Genomic DNA, 14,948 nt, shown 5'->3' with positions numbered 1-14,948 from the left:
CAGAAGAAAATACAAGCGCCCTCTCTCTCTTTCACTTAGGTGATGTTCATTCTTTTCTAAACTGATTAGCTCCCTGTCTTTGATATATTCACTGCCATTCAACCCACAGGGACCCCTTAGGACAGTGTAGAACAGCCCTTGTGGGTTTCTGAGACTGAAAATCTTTATGGGAGTAGGAAGGTCATCTTCCTTCCTCAGAAAGGCTGGTGGTTTCAAATTGATGACCTTATAGTTAGCAGCCCAACACTTAATCACTCCACTACTACAGTTCCTTAACTAGTATCAATAGATCTTGTATGGTTTGTTAAGGGAATGTGATAGTTACATTTTGCGTCAACTTGACAGGGCCAGAATTATCAGTAGTTTGGCAGTTGAGGTCTCCCCTGTGATATTATCTAACATATTATAATCAGTTCCATGATAGAATCTGCTGTGAAGAGCCAAGAAGTTGTGGAAAGATTAGGGTGGAGGGCAATTGAAAGGAAGTGTCCTCATTAAGGTTTGTCTCTTCCTGCTGACCTGGATCTTGCATCTGTCCTATAAACCTCCCCTTCTTTGAACTTGAGTCAATATCCCACCATTTTGCCTGCTGATCTTGGGGGCTATCATCCGCCTGCCATATTGACTGCCAAACTTGGAATAATTCAGCTTTGGAGCCACAAGCCTGACAGGCTTGATATTGACTTCTTATACTTCTACCTCAACTAACCTGTGATCTTTCTGCTTCCTGCATCCTGACTCATCTTCCCTGGCAATAACATTGGTTAGAAAAAGCTTCCAGCTTAATATATGACCCACAGACTGGACTTACTCACTTCTATAACTGTCTGAGCCAATTTCCTGATATAAATTTCATCTTTCTTTCTTTCCCTATTATCTATCTAAGCATTGCTAGTTTTACTTCTCTGAAGAACCCAGCCTAAGGTCAAGGATGAGACATATAAAAGACAAAAATATGTGGTCAAAATTTTGGCAAACATTTATGTTGAAATCAGGAATAAGTATTTATAATTATTACAGTCCTTGTTTTTACAGCAGTCATGTGGTAATATCTAATATTTACAACTATCTTCTTCCCATATTCCCTTTGCCCTCAGAAAGCTCCCTGCTTATTTTGGTTCATTGCTTCATGGGCGACATAAACTTTAATTCTTAGAAGGTCTGGCCTGTTAACATCCCTGGCTGAATTGGGTTATTATACTGTCTTGATTATTATTATTTTCTGTTAATTTTAATCACAGAACATGGTAGCAATAAGGACTTCTAGAAGTTACCCTGCAGTTATTCTTTTCTTTACTTGCATTGTGTAGTCCAGTTTTTGTAGGAATAGTAGTCCAGTTTCCTCTTGGAAAGTAGAATCAATCACCCCATTCAACATGCTAACTCCTTTCTTTGGTGATTTGGAGGCATGAAGCATCCAAAGTGGCCAGGTGGTAGTATTAACTTTCACTTCAATGGAATCATTGTTGGTTCCCCTGGGTACATTAGAGAAATAAAGCCACAGAAACTCATATATAAGAGAGAGTTTTATATAAAGGGTAAGTTCACATCAAGAAAACATCCCAACCTAGTGCTGCTGCCCAAGCCCACAAGTCCAACATTAGCCCATATGTCCAACACCAATCCACAAAGTCCTCCTCCATCTCACAAAATACACACTATGATGCCGACTGCAGGAGGAAAGCTGAATCAGTGAACGTGTACGCATCTCAGTGCTGGCAGGGATCTCCACATGGCTGCTCCAGCACCCAGGGCTGGTAGGTCCACGTGGCTTCTCCTCGGGGATGTCTTGCAGGAAGTGAGCCTTGCCAGCTGAAGCAGGGGACTGGCTAAGGCAGCTGCACCCTGGTCCGACCATCAGAGACCAAGAGACCCGAGAACTCAAAAGGTGAGGCTCACTGAGCCATTTAGCTCTCCGCCCTTTAATTAACCCCACAAGTGTTTTTCAGTCAGGTTGGCAAAATAAACTTTAACTCACTAGGTATTGTGCCTCCGTTTTAGTTTTAGAAGAGGCCAAATCCAGCAATTTAACCTTCACCTCAGAAGATAATATTGTAGTATGCTTGCATTGTAGTGAATTACCTATATGGCTCTTCTAGCCATAGCCCTTGCCACTCCCACCAAACAACCTTCATTTTCTCAATGCGTATGGAAAAGAGGGTTGGGAAAGCAATGATAAGATTCTGACTTAAAAAAAAAAAAAAAAGATTCTGACTTAACTGTGAGTCATTGTTAACAGAGTTCATTTGTAATTGCCATCCTGCTGGATATAAAATGAGCCATCACAGAAGCAGGAAATAGAGGTCCCACTACTAGTAAAATAGAAGAGCCTGGAGGAAAGCGATCATTTGGATCCCAAGATCATTGTGCATGGAATCTCCTTGATACAGGAAACAGCTTTGACATCAGAAGAGCAAAAGAGGAGAAATAACAGCAGAACCAGCAGCCAGGGCATGAGGCAGAGTTGTGGAATTCTCAGTCCACAGGATAGGAAAGAGATTTTTCAAATTCTTTGCATATTATTATAACTAATCAGTTGATTTTCAGATTGGGAAATTGTCTGTGCGGGCCTTACCTAAACCCATGAGCCCATAAAAATGAAAGACTTTTCTCTGACTGGTGGCAGCAGTGGAAGTCAGAGAGAGTCACCATATGAGCGATTCTATGTGAGGGAAGTGCTCTGTTGCTGACATGGAGGAGGGCAGAGGGCAAGGTGCAGTTTGGTCAAAAGTCAGCAAGAAAACAGGATTTCTGTCCCACAAGCTTAAAACACTAACTGGAAAGGATTTGGGCTAGGTTTAATGCTTACTCTGGTTGTAGGTGTCAGAGACTGTATATTCCTCTAGTGCCTCTTTATGGATCCTTTCTTGATTTAGGGCTTCCTACAGGATTAGAAGGAGCCCTGGAGGGATAGTGGTTACTCATTGGGATATCAAATACAAGGTCAGCAGTTCAAAACCACCAGCCGCGCCTCGGGAGCAAGATAGGGCTTTCTGCTCCTGTAAGCAGTAACTGTCAGAAACTCTAGGGGCAGTTTGAGTCTGCATGCTTGCTATGAGTCTGCATGGATTCGGTGACAATGCGGTTTTGTTTGGTTTTTGTCTTGTCTTATAGCTGCCATCTATTATTAGTATACTGGAGCCTTTTTAGTATCATGATACTGTGTCAAGGAGGGAAGAATTCTATATGTTTATTATTAAATGCAAGTCTTTTAATGAGTCTGTGACCTTGAGCTGTGATCTTCACAAGTGTTCCCTAGGTTTTTTGTTTCAGCTCTTAGAGAGAGGAAGGCTAGTCGAGTTGGGAATCAGAAAATAATCATTTTCCAGGTCCAAAAAGGCTCTGGTAAAGTTCTCCTGTAGAGTAGCACTTTTTCGTGGATCTGGCTCTGGACATATTCCATAAGGATTATTCATTTCCCCGTCATCTTCCAGAACAGGAAAACAAAATATTTCTTGATGTTTTACCATGGTAGAGTTCCTATGGGTAAAGCCTAGGAGAGCATGGGAACTCCCACTAGGACTATAGCCACCCCAACTTCCACCCCTGCTTTCTCAGGCTCACACTAGTCCACAGTGGAGCTTCAGCAAATTTGCCACTGAAGTGTCCAACCAGCTTGTAGCTTATACAGTGTCTTCTGCTCTAGGTAAACAGATCTTGGCTACGGCTCTGTACATTCCTTGGTCTCTCCAGATGTGGCGGTGATGATTTGTCCTGAAAACTCAGCTCTATGTTGATATCCAGAAGAATCATTTTTTTATTATAAGGACAGGAACAGGGACATCTAAAACAAAAAGCTGTTGATTTCATTTTTTAATTCTGTATGTTTCTATTTGCATATTCCCCTTATTTCCACTTCATAAGAGCATTTTCCTTGAGCCTTTTGCAGACAGCCCCAAGTAAATGCTTTCTGAAATTGTCTTTTTTTTGGTAGTTTACAAATTTCAAAACCGAGATCTGTCTTTTTTATATGTTTATATTTAGAGTAAAAAATATTCACTTTACCTTGTGTTCCAAAATTTTTCAACCCCTAAATATTGTGTTGTTTAAATCTAAATATTTATCCTAGAAAGAGAAGGGATATCTTTAAGCCAAGATATTGTAAATTGATGCTATTTGAGGATTATCCTTAGCTTCTTTGATCTTGACTTTGAGCATTCCCACCCTAATTCTCAGAGATCTAAATTTTTTAGACACCAATGATTTCAACTACCAGCTCAACTCAATCTTTTCACTTGATATTCATTTAGAATGATTCTAATAAACTGAGGTTGAATCTCCTCATCCTTATATTCTGGAGTTCTCTGAATGCGGGGGAGTCTAGTGTAGTACGTGGTCTGTAGAACATAGTAACAAAGACTAAATCTCCTATTACTACACTACTCAAACCCCGGCTGCTCTTGTGGCAATGAAATACAGAAACATTAAAAACTATTAGATCTTAAAATGATTAGAGCAATGTGGACAAATAATTTTACACCAGTTGAATCTAATAATGAAAACTGGATTTTTATGTGTATGTCTTTGTCTTTTTTCCATTTTGTATTTTAGTAATCCATGCTTACTGATTTTTACCAAAAAAATCAGTTTCATGATGGATTGGAAACTTTTTAAAAAAAAGTTTAAGTCCTTCAGAGGTAGTTTGAGAAGCACTACCCTGAGTGTCTCTTTCACTTTCCTTCCACTGTCAATCCATTCCCCAAGGTGCAATGAACCATCATTTGTCACCTTAAGCTTCAGGCCCTTTACTCACCTCACTGCCATTGAATTGAACAACAACACAGAAAAATGATAACAATATAAAAATAAAAATAAAGGGTAAGAATAAAAAGACCGCCATCAATTTTTAAAAAGCCAGAGAAGAAATTTCTGTCCTGGAACAAGTGAGAAAACTTGAGCCTAGAGCAAATTCAGGTTGGGTCAAGAGGGAGGTCAACTGACAGGAGACTATAAGTCTTTACAAGAGTAGAAAGCCCCATCCTTCTCCCAAGGAGCAGCTAGTGGTTTGCTCTGCATGGATATGGGAGAAGAACAGACTTGGGTGGATGGTTGAATGAGAAGGTGTGGGGAGATGGTAGTGCCACAGGGAAGGAAAGACCTCGACTCTCTCTGTCCTTCTTAGAATGTCTCTCTTGTGCATAAGGAGGTGGCTGTCAAATCCTCCAATGATATCAGAGTTGATAAAATCTAGGCAGAAAGTGAGGGTCTATCAAAACCATTTCGTTCCTTGTTCATTGTGGATCACGCTGTTCTGACTCAGGGATGAGACTCTGTAGTTTAACCCAACCTCCTCCACACTGCAGAGGGTGGAATGGCACCTTCACCCCTCTCCTCCTGCCAGTCCTTGATGCTTGTGCGCCCTCTTCCTCACCTTCTGGCACTTTGCTTGGTATGCAGCCCTGCTCCATAGGACAAAGTAGACCCTGTCTGCATGCATCTGGCATGACTAGGAAGCCTTTCTTCGATGTGTAGGCAATTAGGTGGCCTCATTATCTTGTGAATCATGATATGTGAGGGGCTGGAAAGTTGACGGCACCTAAAAGAAGTAGCAGTGATGGAGAAACAGAGGATATATGGAGATGGCCCCATAAGAGCTGGACAGAATAATATGGAAGTTCAAATCAGGAGCTCTTGTGAAAATTGAAAAATAGCACACTCTTAGGAGACCTGGTGGTGTAGTGGTTAAGCATTGAGCTGCCAACTGGACAGTCAGCAGTTCGAAACTACCAGCCACTCTGCAGGAGAAAGATGGGGTTTTCTACTCCCATAAAGAGTTAGAGTCTCAGAGACTTTTACCCTGTCCTATAGCATCACTATGCGTCTGAATTGACTCGATGGTGGCGAGTTCTTTTGGTTGTTTCTTTGTTTTGATTAGGATAGTCACCCCACCGCCTCCACTCGATTCCAACTCATAGCTACCCTAAATAGGGGTTCTGAGACTGTAACTCATCTTTGTCCTGAGGTGCGTTCTCTCTAGCTCTCAAGGGAGCGCCTTCCTATCTCGTGTGCCTTTCTCTATTACTTCCTTCAGGAGGGATCAACTTTATAGTCTCTTGTATATCACCTCTTACATGATAACGAGGCTGCCTAATTGCCTACTCATCGAAGAAAGGCTTCTCGAGTCATCTCATAGATATGCTCTCCAAAACCCAAACTCTCTGCCATGTATTCAATGTTGAGTCATAGTGACCCCCTGTGGGTTTCTGAGACTGTAACTCTTTGTAGGATTAGAAAGCCCAGTCTTTCTCCCAAGGAGCTTCTGGTGCTTTTGAACTGCCCATCATGCAGAACACAGCCCAATGCACAACCACTACAGCCCCCGAGGTCTACATAGAGGCTTGCTGAGAGGGTCTGTTTCCCAAGGTGGGTTAGAACTGCTGACCTTGTGGTTAGCAATCCAACGTTTACTGGACAGCACCAGCAGAGCTCCATTCTTTGTGAAAACCTGGAAGATGATCCCAGGGCCCACGGTCCAGGAAACGGACCACACCAAAGGCAAAGAGGAAGGCACTGGTCCACAGTAGACGTGGGCCATGTGAAGACATTGGCTCAGGGAGCCCAGAAGCAGCTGGAGTTCTGATTCCACTGGTTCCTCCCCTCGGGATCCTTTGTGCAGTACACAATCTGTTGCAGTAACCCTAATTTTAATTGTCTTCAAAGTACTATCACCTTCAGGCAGCAAAGGGGTGAGCTGCTCCTTCAGGGACTTCCAATAACAACAACAGGAAAACAAACAAACTAGAGAACCTTTTCCCAAAAGCTTCCATGAAACCAGATCCTTCCTGCAGGCAGCCTAGAAACCCTATCCTGATGTCAGGATTCATTGATGCCAGGCCACAGGGCGGAGGCTGTAGGCTGGCCATGGTATCCTTGAGGTGGTTGAGAAAAACCCAGGAAATGAGAGGATCTGGTTCAGGAAACTGCAGCTGAATCCCAGAGGCTGTGGGGGAGGCAGGGAACTTTCTGTGCCTTGTGCTTCCCCACTCTGGAAGGAGAACCTCAAGACTAGCCCTAAACCGCAGTGCGCAGACACACACCCGGCTCAGCCCTTGATCTGTACCTTTACCCAAAGAGAAAGGAACAAAAAACGTGTATCAGGGACATTGATGCCAGTATAACCCCAAATTGAAGTTCAAACCCCCACTTTATTAAGATGATCTGCGCAAGTTTCTACGCGCTGGTTTCTTCTCAGATAAAACATACCCAAATAACACTAAACTTGGCCTGAGAACGTGGCCACTATAGCTGATCATAGATGGGTACTTCGGACCGCCTTGGTTGCCCCTTTCTCTTGCTGGCCAGGAATTTGGGAGGCTGACAAGCCGCCAGGGTGTGTATTCAGCGTGAGGAACTTACAAATGAACAGAAGGATGCTTTCAGATATTCCGGTTTGCTGCAGCTCATTGACCACTTTTTAGGCCCGGAGAGTCCAGCCAGCCCAGCTTGGAGAGGAGGCGATTACAGAAGGAGGGGGGTGGGTTGGAGCCACAAACTTGGCTGTGTTCCTAGGAGGCAGGCTGAGACAGGAGGGTTGGCGGGAGGCGGGCAAGAGGAGGAGTTTTACTGGGTGGCCTTAGCCCGCGCTTAGCACAGCGCTTGGGTCCTCTTCCTGCGCGGAGAAGCATTCTGCGCCCCAGCCCAGCATAGCGCCAGCGCGCCATGGGGAGTCCCGCACGCTGGGCTTTTCTGCTGCAGCCACTTCTGCTTCTGCTATTGCACGCCCCGCAGAGCCTTGGCTTCACAGGTAGGCGCTCTAGAGGGGGCTACGTCCGCGGCCAAACGTCCTGGACTCCCTTGAGGCCAATAGGACCCCTAAGCCCTGAACCTAGGGAGGCGCGGGGGGCACCTTTTGTTTGCGAATACAGCTTCCTGCTAGTAGTCTTGGAGGGAGAGGTGACGCGGAGTGGGTCTTGGCACTGGGAGAGGAGATCAGACTGTCAGCCCAGCGCATAGTGCCAGGGTACCATCCTTTGGGGCGCAGGGAGCTCAGGCATTTGCGCCCGGAAAACCAGAGTTCCAATCAAACCCACATTGGCATAGGAGGCTGCAAAGAGCAGATTGGCGGCTGGCTCGTTTCTCACCACCCTGAGTTTTGCCACCCACATGAAGGCTTGTGGCCCGGGCCCAGGAAGACTAGCTTCTGGTCCTGCAATGACTCCTTACTGGCTCCCGTCCTTGGACTTTAGACTTCCCCCTTGGGGCTGTAGGACTGGAGGGACTTTTGTGGGTAGCTGAGGTGGTACCTCCACCCTCTCCCTCCCCACATGGGATTCCCAGAAAGTCCGCACCTCCTGGTGGGGGTGGTTGGGAGAGGTGCCAGTTGAGTGCAGTGACATGTGGCATGTGCTTGGTTAGCCCCAGGAAAGAGGGTTACACACACCCAGCTCTGTTGGGCAGAAGGTGAGGTTTCTTGGAGCTATAGAGGGCGCCGTGGGCATCATGTAAGGAGGTCCTGGTGTTTGTTGGGTGAAACTGTCTTTAGGAATGTGAAATTGTAAAGCTCAAGCTAACTACCTCGCTGAGCGTCTTCGGTTAACGAACAATGGCAGAGAAGGACAACCCTGTACCCTGGAATGGAGAGTAAATTCAGGGGCATATTTTAATTAAGTGTTCGTGGGAAAATGTGAATGACAGGGAGGCTTTCATTTCAACACGGTGGGCACAGGAAATCTGGGCCCAGAAATCAATCTACCAAGTTCTGCGTGAAAGACCCTTGTTCCCTAGATAAGTTTGCTTGGGAAAGGCGTAACCAGAAATCCATTTCTCAGTGCACCCTCAAATAAACAGATTTTCAAATTAATAAACTGGATTGTCTGTGTTTGAGTTGGGTTGGGTAAAGTTAAGCTGTTCTGGCAGAATGCGTTCAGGAAAAAATGCAAAGGAGATTCTATTCTCTGTGCCTGGCAGCTACCATTTCAATGGTGTGTTAATACCACCTCCATTCCTTTACTAGTCTTTAGTAGGAGTCAGGCTGTAATTATGACTTAATGGTGCTGGCGAAGAATATTGCAAGTGCCATGGATAGCCAGGCGAACAACCAATTCTGCCTTGGTAGAAGTACAACCAGAATTCCTTTTCGAGGCACGGATGGGGAGACTTTCTTTCAGGTACTTTGAACATGTTGTCAGGAGATATGTGTCCCTGCAGAAGACCATCAGGTGTGGTAAAGTGAAGGGCTAGTGAAAAAGAGGACATCGACAACAGGGCAGAAGAGACATGCGGGGCTGGGGGGTAGGGGGGCAGGTGGGAAATGAAAACTAAACTTGCTGCCTTCGAGTCCATTCCAGCTCCTAGTGAGCCCTACAGGTCAGGGTAGAACTGCCCCTGTGGGTTTTTGAGAGCGTAATTCTTTACAGGAGTAGCAGCTCCTTCTCTCCTGGAACTGACTTTAGAGTCAGCAACCCAATGGGTGACCCCCCCCCCCACTGGGGGACCAGGGCTCCTATCCAGAAGAGGCAGCGAGTGAGTGGACATGGAAGGGCTGGAGCTAGGGAGTGGAACAAAGGAAGAGCTATAGAAGTCCGAGGACGTTTTTCAGCTGAAGTAGGGCAATGACAATGTCAATGGCACACTTATACCATGACCACCCCCTCTTTACCAGAGTTGAGCAGCAATCAGGGTGGAAGGAATATAGAGGGAAAGAAGAAGTGGAAAAGTAGAGGTGGGGTGGGACAGAGGAAGAGATTTAGGCATCGTTAGAGACAGATTTTTCAGGTGGAACAGGGCAACTACTATTTCCATGTTGTGTTAATACCTCCTCCACCACCACCCCTTTTACCAAACCTTAGGAGGCATCTGGGTGGAAGGAACATCTAGGGGAAGAGGAGTGAGTAAGTGGACAAGGAGAGAGTGGTGGTAGGAGTGGGACAGAGGGAGAGGCAGACTTTGCAGCTGGGCCAGGGAGGTGTCTGAGCTGCTTGTACATCTATTTGAGCCTCTCTCAAGGAGGGGGCCTCTTCTCCTTTTCCATCTGGCCCCTTTTCTCCCCTCCCTTACTCTTCCTTCCTTTCTTCTCCCCTCTCCTTTCTCTTTTAAAAAAAAATGTATGCGTTTATATAATATAGTTTGGTGCCAGAGCAGCCTTAGCCTGCACTAGCACAGTCCTTGTGCACTCACTACTCCCTGATATTGCAAGTGGGCAACATGTCTCTCATAAGAGGGAAGCTGAGAGGTCTTGAATCAAATACCTCTAAAAGAGGGAAGTGGGCCTCCTCAGCACACCAGTTATGTCACCCTCTGCAATTGTTAGCAAATCTGTCAGAGTGAGAGTAAATTATTTCCATCCCTACTCCTAGAAGGTCTTTGGAGTTCTTCCATCTTTGAATGTGTGGCAGTCTTTTGGCGCTTCTGATTTTTTTTTTCAGTCCTGCCTAAATGCAGTGTCTGTTAAAAAAAAACATGAAATAAGTGGAAAGTTCATAGCAAAGTTGTCTGTTTTCGACTGTGTTTGTGTGCTTATAAGATTTGGGAGTCTTTTTCAGAAATTCTTTTCTTAAATGAACCCTGGAGACCTTAGAAACATCTAAGCTATTTCATCCCTTCCTATATACAAAGCTGAAGATGGCAAATGAGCACTGGGGCCGCTAACAAAAGTTTATGTCTGGAGAAAGTTGGCAAAGTCGTGTGGTTTCACCAGTCAGGAAAACCATAGGAGGTTTACTAAAAACCACACCCCACCCCACCAGCCAAAGCATTCTTCTGAAATGCCTCATTTGGAGATAAGTAGTAGGACCTGAGCACCTGGCTCAGGATGTACAATTAAAGTCTCACCACTATTTGGATTTAAAACTTGTAATCAGCTGGCGCAATTACTTTGCATTAAGAGGAGATATGCTGGAAAGAGCAGGCCGTTTCCAGCTGGCAACTTGCTTGTGGTTAACACCCTCATTATAGTATATTGTTACAATCAGACATCCAGCCAGCCAATTGCTGTGGATTCCCTTATGGGGGCAAGTAGAACTAGCAGCATATCACCAGACCTTCTGAAAGGCCTCTGTTGCTGTGAGATGCTGTCCAGTTGGTTCCAAGTCATAGGAACCCGATGTTAAACAGAACAAAATTCTTCCCAGACCTACGTCATCCTCAAAATTGTTATGCTTGAGTATATTGTTGCTGTCACTGTGTCAATGCGTCTCTTTGTGGGTATTCCTCTTTTTTACGGACCTTCTGTTTCACCAGACAGGATGTCCTTTTCCGGGGACTGGTCTCTCTTGATAATATGTCCAAAAGACATGAGACAGAGCTTTCCCGTTCTTGTTTCTAAGGAGCATTCTGGCTGTACTTCTTGAAGATGGATCGGTTCGTTCTTCTGGAAGTTCAAATGCATTGATTCTTCTGTAGCCTCTCTGCAGTCTCAAACCTCCAACCTTGCAGTTAGTGGTTGGCTCTTAAATATTTAGCCCATTCAAGGACTCTTTCTCATTTTACAGATCCACGAGCTAAACACACTCCAGAAATCAAACCCAGACCCAGCCATTACCATTCTGCAGATTCCAACTCCTCGTAATCATGTAGAACGGAGTAGCATTGCCCCATAGCATTTCCAAGACTAATCTTTAGGGAAGAAGACTAGCACAGCTTTATTCCATAGATAAAAGGTTTGAATCATTGGCCTTTGGGTTAGTAGCTGAGAATGTAACCACTGAACCAACAAGTTCCTTAAAATTTCAAAAACCCTCTGAAGCTTATCGTCCAACCTTCCCAATTCATCAGTCTTTCCACCACACATGTAGTACAACCCTCCCTTTTAGATCATTATAAGATTCTGCCTTCTTGACTCTTGTGTAACTCATTCAGATTTCTTTGGTCAGAAAAAAAGGTCTTTTAAGTAGAGTTTTACTTTAGTATTCTTTTTATCACTTTAGTACTCTACTCACAAACTTATAGGCAGTTCCCTGATCTTTCTCGAGCTAAGTGGAAAATTCAGGAGAAAGCTATACAGTTTACTTCCAGCCAAATTTTCCAGTCCTTCTCCCCTGCTTTCCTACAATCCAGCGAAAATAGACTCCCTGTCCTTCCAGAACTGAGACACGTGATCCTTCTTCTTCACAGATGCTGCTGCCTGCATCTAGAATGTGCACCTCCACCCACCTCCTTTAGCTACCTGTTTGTTTCCATCCTGCCCATTGTCTAGAGGCACACTGATTTTATACCTTTCCTTAATCCCTAAATGGCAAAGCCCTCCTTTCCTTGAAACACCCACAAGCAACTCTTTATTTCTCTATTTTAGTTTTCATCATACACGTCAGAGAATGCAGTCATTGATGCACTCATTTTCATTACGATTTTGAAGGCAGAGCTGTGCTGTGTCTTATTCTTCTTTGTACTTCCCTTAGTGCCAAGCAGATCACTTTGTGTTAAGTGGCTATTTGAATGAATGTTGCTGCTGTTTAAAAAAATATCAAAATAAACAAAACCAAAAATATCCCATTGCCTTCGAGATGATTCTGACTCATAGTGACCCCGTAGGACAGACTATAATTGCCCCGGGTGTGTTTCCAAGACTGCAACTATTTGCCGGAGTAGAAAATATCTTTCTTTCCCAGAGTAGCTGGTCGTTTTGGACTGCTAACCTTGAAGTGAGTAGCCCACCCGCGATCCCACTATATCAACAGTGAGCCCATGTTCCCCAGAACAAAACACTGTCTGGTCCTGTGCCATCTTCACAACCATCCCTGTGTTTGAGCTCATCGTTGCCCTTACTGTGCCACTCCATCTCCTTTAGAGTCTTCCTCTTTTTCACGGACCTGCTTTACCAAGAATGATTTTCTCTATGGAATTAATCGTTCCCTTCGACTGAGGCAATGGAATCTTTCTTACATTGAAAAGGAGCTGGTACAGACATGTGCACAGGTTAATGGGGCTTTTGCCATTGTGCAGCCAGATGACATAGGAACTATGGCTTCCTGACTAGAGAAGTTATGTGTAGATCCATGAACACCCTCTGTTTAAGCAATAACCTCCACTGGGGGCTGTAAGATGAGAGACTGGCTGCAACCACTAGCTGGAGTTTGCATTTATCATTTTTGTTGGCTACTTTGCCCGAACCCCTTCCAAAGTGGTTGACTGGTCTCCTTAGTAAACTCAAAGATGTGTGCTACATCAATCCCCCTTTCAGAGAACACAACTGAAATTGGTAATTGAACACAAAGAGAGAGTTGAAAGAGAAGAAAGGTTAACTGTTTCCAGGCTATAGCATAGTATGACATTCTAGCAGCCAAGCTATGATTTTAATTCATGGGTTAAGGATTCACTTCCAAAACAGCAGTGTGAATAATATCCCCTCCTGGGTTCCTGTTAATAGGAGGTTTCTCAGGCCAGCCTCTCCATTATTTTGTGGCCTCATGAGCCCAAATCATTTTCTGGGAAATTTGAGTTTCATTCTCAAATAGAAACTGTTTCGGTCTTCTCTGATGAAATTTGGGCTTTACTCAGAAAATTTACTTCTTAAAGTGGACCCTGAATGCTGGAGTAATTTTGTGTTTGGGACCAAATTGGAAAAAAGAAAAGAAAAGAGGACTCATGCCATCAAGTCCGTTCCGACTCATAGCAGCCCTGAGGGACAGAATGCAAAGACCCTTCGGGCTTTCTGAGTCTGTGACTTTCTGGGAGCAGACTGCTTCATCTTTCTGCCACAGAGTGGCTGGCGGGCTCAAGTCTCTGACCTTGTGAGTAGCAGTTCAGCCCACCTACACTAGGCTGTAATTCCTTTTCTCAAGTAACTTTCTATCTTGGGGGGGAGGGCTGTTTCTGTTAAATGGATTCCAACCCAAGACAACCCCATGCAGGTTTTCCGTCCATAAGTAGATGGCCAGGCCTCACTCGGGTGGTGCCACTGGATAGATTTAAATAATCTTTAGTTAGAAGTTGAGCCAAGCCATTTACATCACCCATGGAAATAGAAACAGTTAAGCAAAGTAATAAACACTACAAGTATAGATGAGTGGACAGGCCTTGAGAGCAGAGAGGGTAAACATTGGGTGTGGATCTTAAAGAATAATGATGCTGATGTCACTGAGGGTGGCATTGAAGACCCAACGAAAGTTAAAGTCAAAGGTCTGTGGGTTTTTCTAAGAATGTTTTGAAATGGGAAGAAAAAGTTTGTGTGAAAATTTGGAAGACAGCTACTTGGCCAACAGCCTGAAAGGAATCCATTCCAAAGAAAGGTTGGCGAAAGGTATGTGGAAATTTTTTAACAGAATCATTAATATGCCACACATTTTGTAACTTATTAGCTTCCCTAATAAACTCTATAACCCATGAATGTTGTTTTTGAGTTCTGTGTGGCCCTTGAAAGGGATTCTTGAACCCAGCGGCAAAGATGGTAAGACTTCATTTTACATACTTTGGATCTGTTGTCTGAAGAGACCAGTCCCTGGAGAGGAACACCATATTTGGTAAAGTAGAGGGGCAGCATCGAAGAGGAAAGCCCTCAATGAGATGGATTGACAGAGTGGCTGCAAAAATGGGCTAAAGTATAGGAACAATTGTGAGTATGGCATGGGGCAGTGCAGTGACTGGTTCTGTTGTGCATAGAGTCTGTATGGGTTGGAACTGACTAGACTGAACCTAACAACAGCAAGCAGAGAATTAGAGTGCCCTGGGAGAGATGACTGGTGTCACAATAAGGTAAACACAGTTAGAGGGTGGGGTATGTCTGGCCTCTGCCTTGTGTAAATCAACCTTGGGCTGCTGTGGAGCATAACTCACTAGATCATCTTCATGAATTCTGTGAGACAAGGTGTGCTTATTTGGCACAAAAATTAACACAGAAAGTAAGATGCATTACCAAAGTAGGTAAACTTTGAACCAGTGAGTAGGTGGTCTCTTAAGTTAGACCGCTATACTGCTACCAGTTTTCATCATTTGAAAAGCAGCACCAAACAAAGCAGGAGTAATCATAGATTCCAAGTACCTTCTGGCTTCACTTGTCAACTTGTACTCCCCAC

The 14,948-nt window shown here is 44.4% G+C and overlaps 1 protein-coding gene across 2 annotated transcripts in view; it reads left to right on the top strand.

The window, feature by feature from the left end:
* Positions 1 to 7,626: 7,626 nt before the first annotated feature.
* Positions 7,627 to 14,948, top strand: part of SRPX (sushi repeat containing protein X-linked) — a 110,029-nt gene continuing 102,707 nt past the window's right edge. For both annotated transcript variants that reach the window (XM_045289409.1, XM_045289408.1), the window contains exon 1: positions 7,627 to 7,744. In XM_045289409.1, the coding sequence (XP_045145344.1) occupies positions 7,660 to 7,744 (85 nt within the window). In that variant the 5' untranslated portion in view covers positions 7,627 to 7,659. The remainder of the gene's footprint in view (positions 7,745 to 14,948) is intronic.

The sequence above is a fragment of the Echinops telfairi genome, unplaced genomic scaffold, assembly GCF_000313985.2.
Source record: "Echinops telfairi isolate 266 unplaced genomic scaffold, ASM31398v2 ScPeMD7_26;HRSCAF=91, whole genome shotgun sequence".
NCBI lineage: Eukaryota > Metazoa > Chordata > Mammalia > Afrosoricida > Tenrecidae > Echinops > Echinops telfairi.
This window is presented reverse-complemented; position numbering and strand designations above follow the sequence as displayed.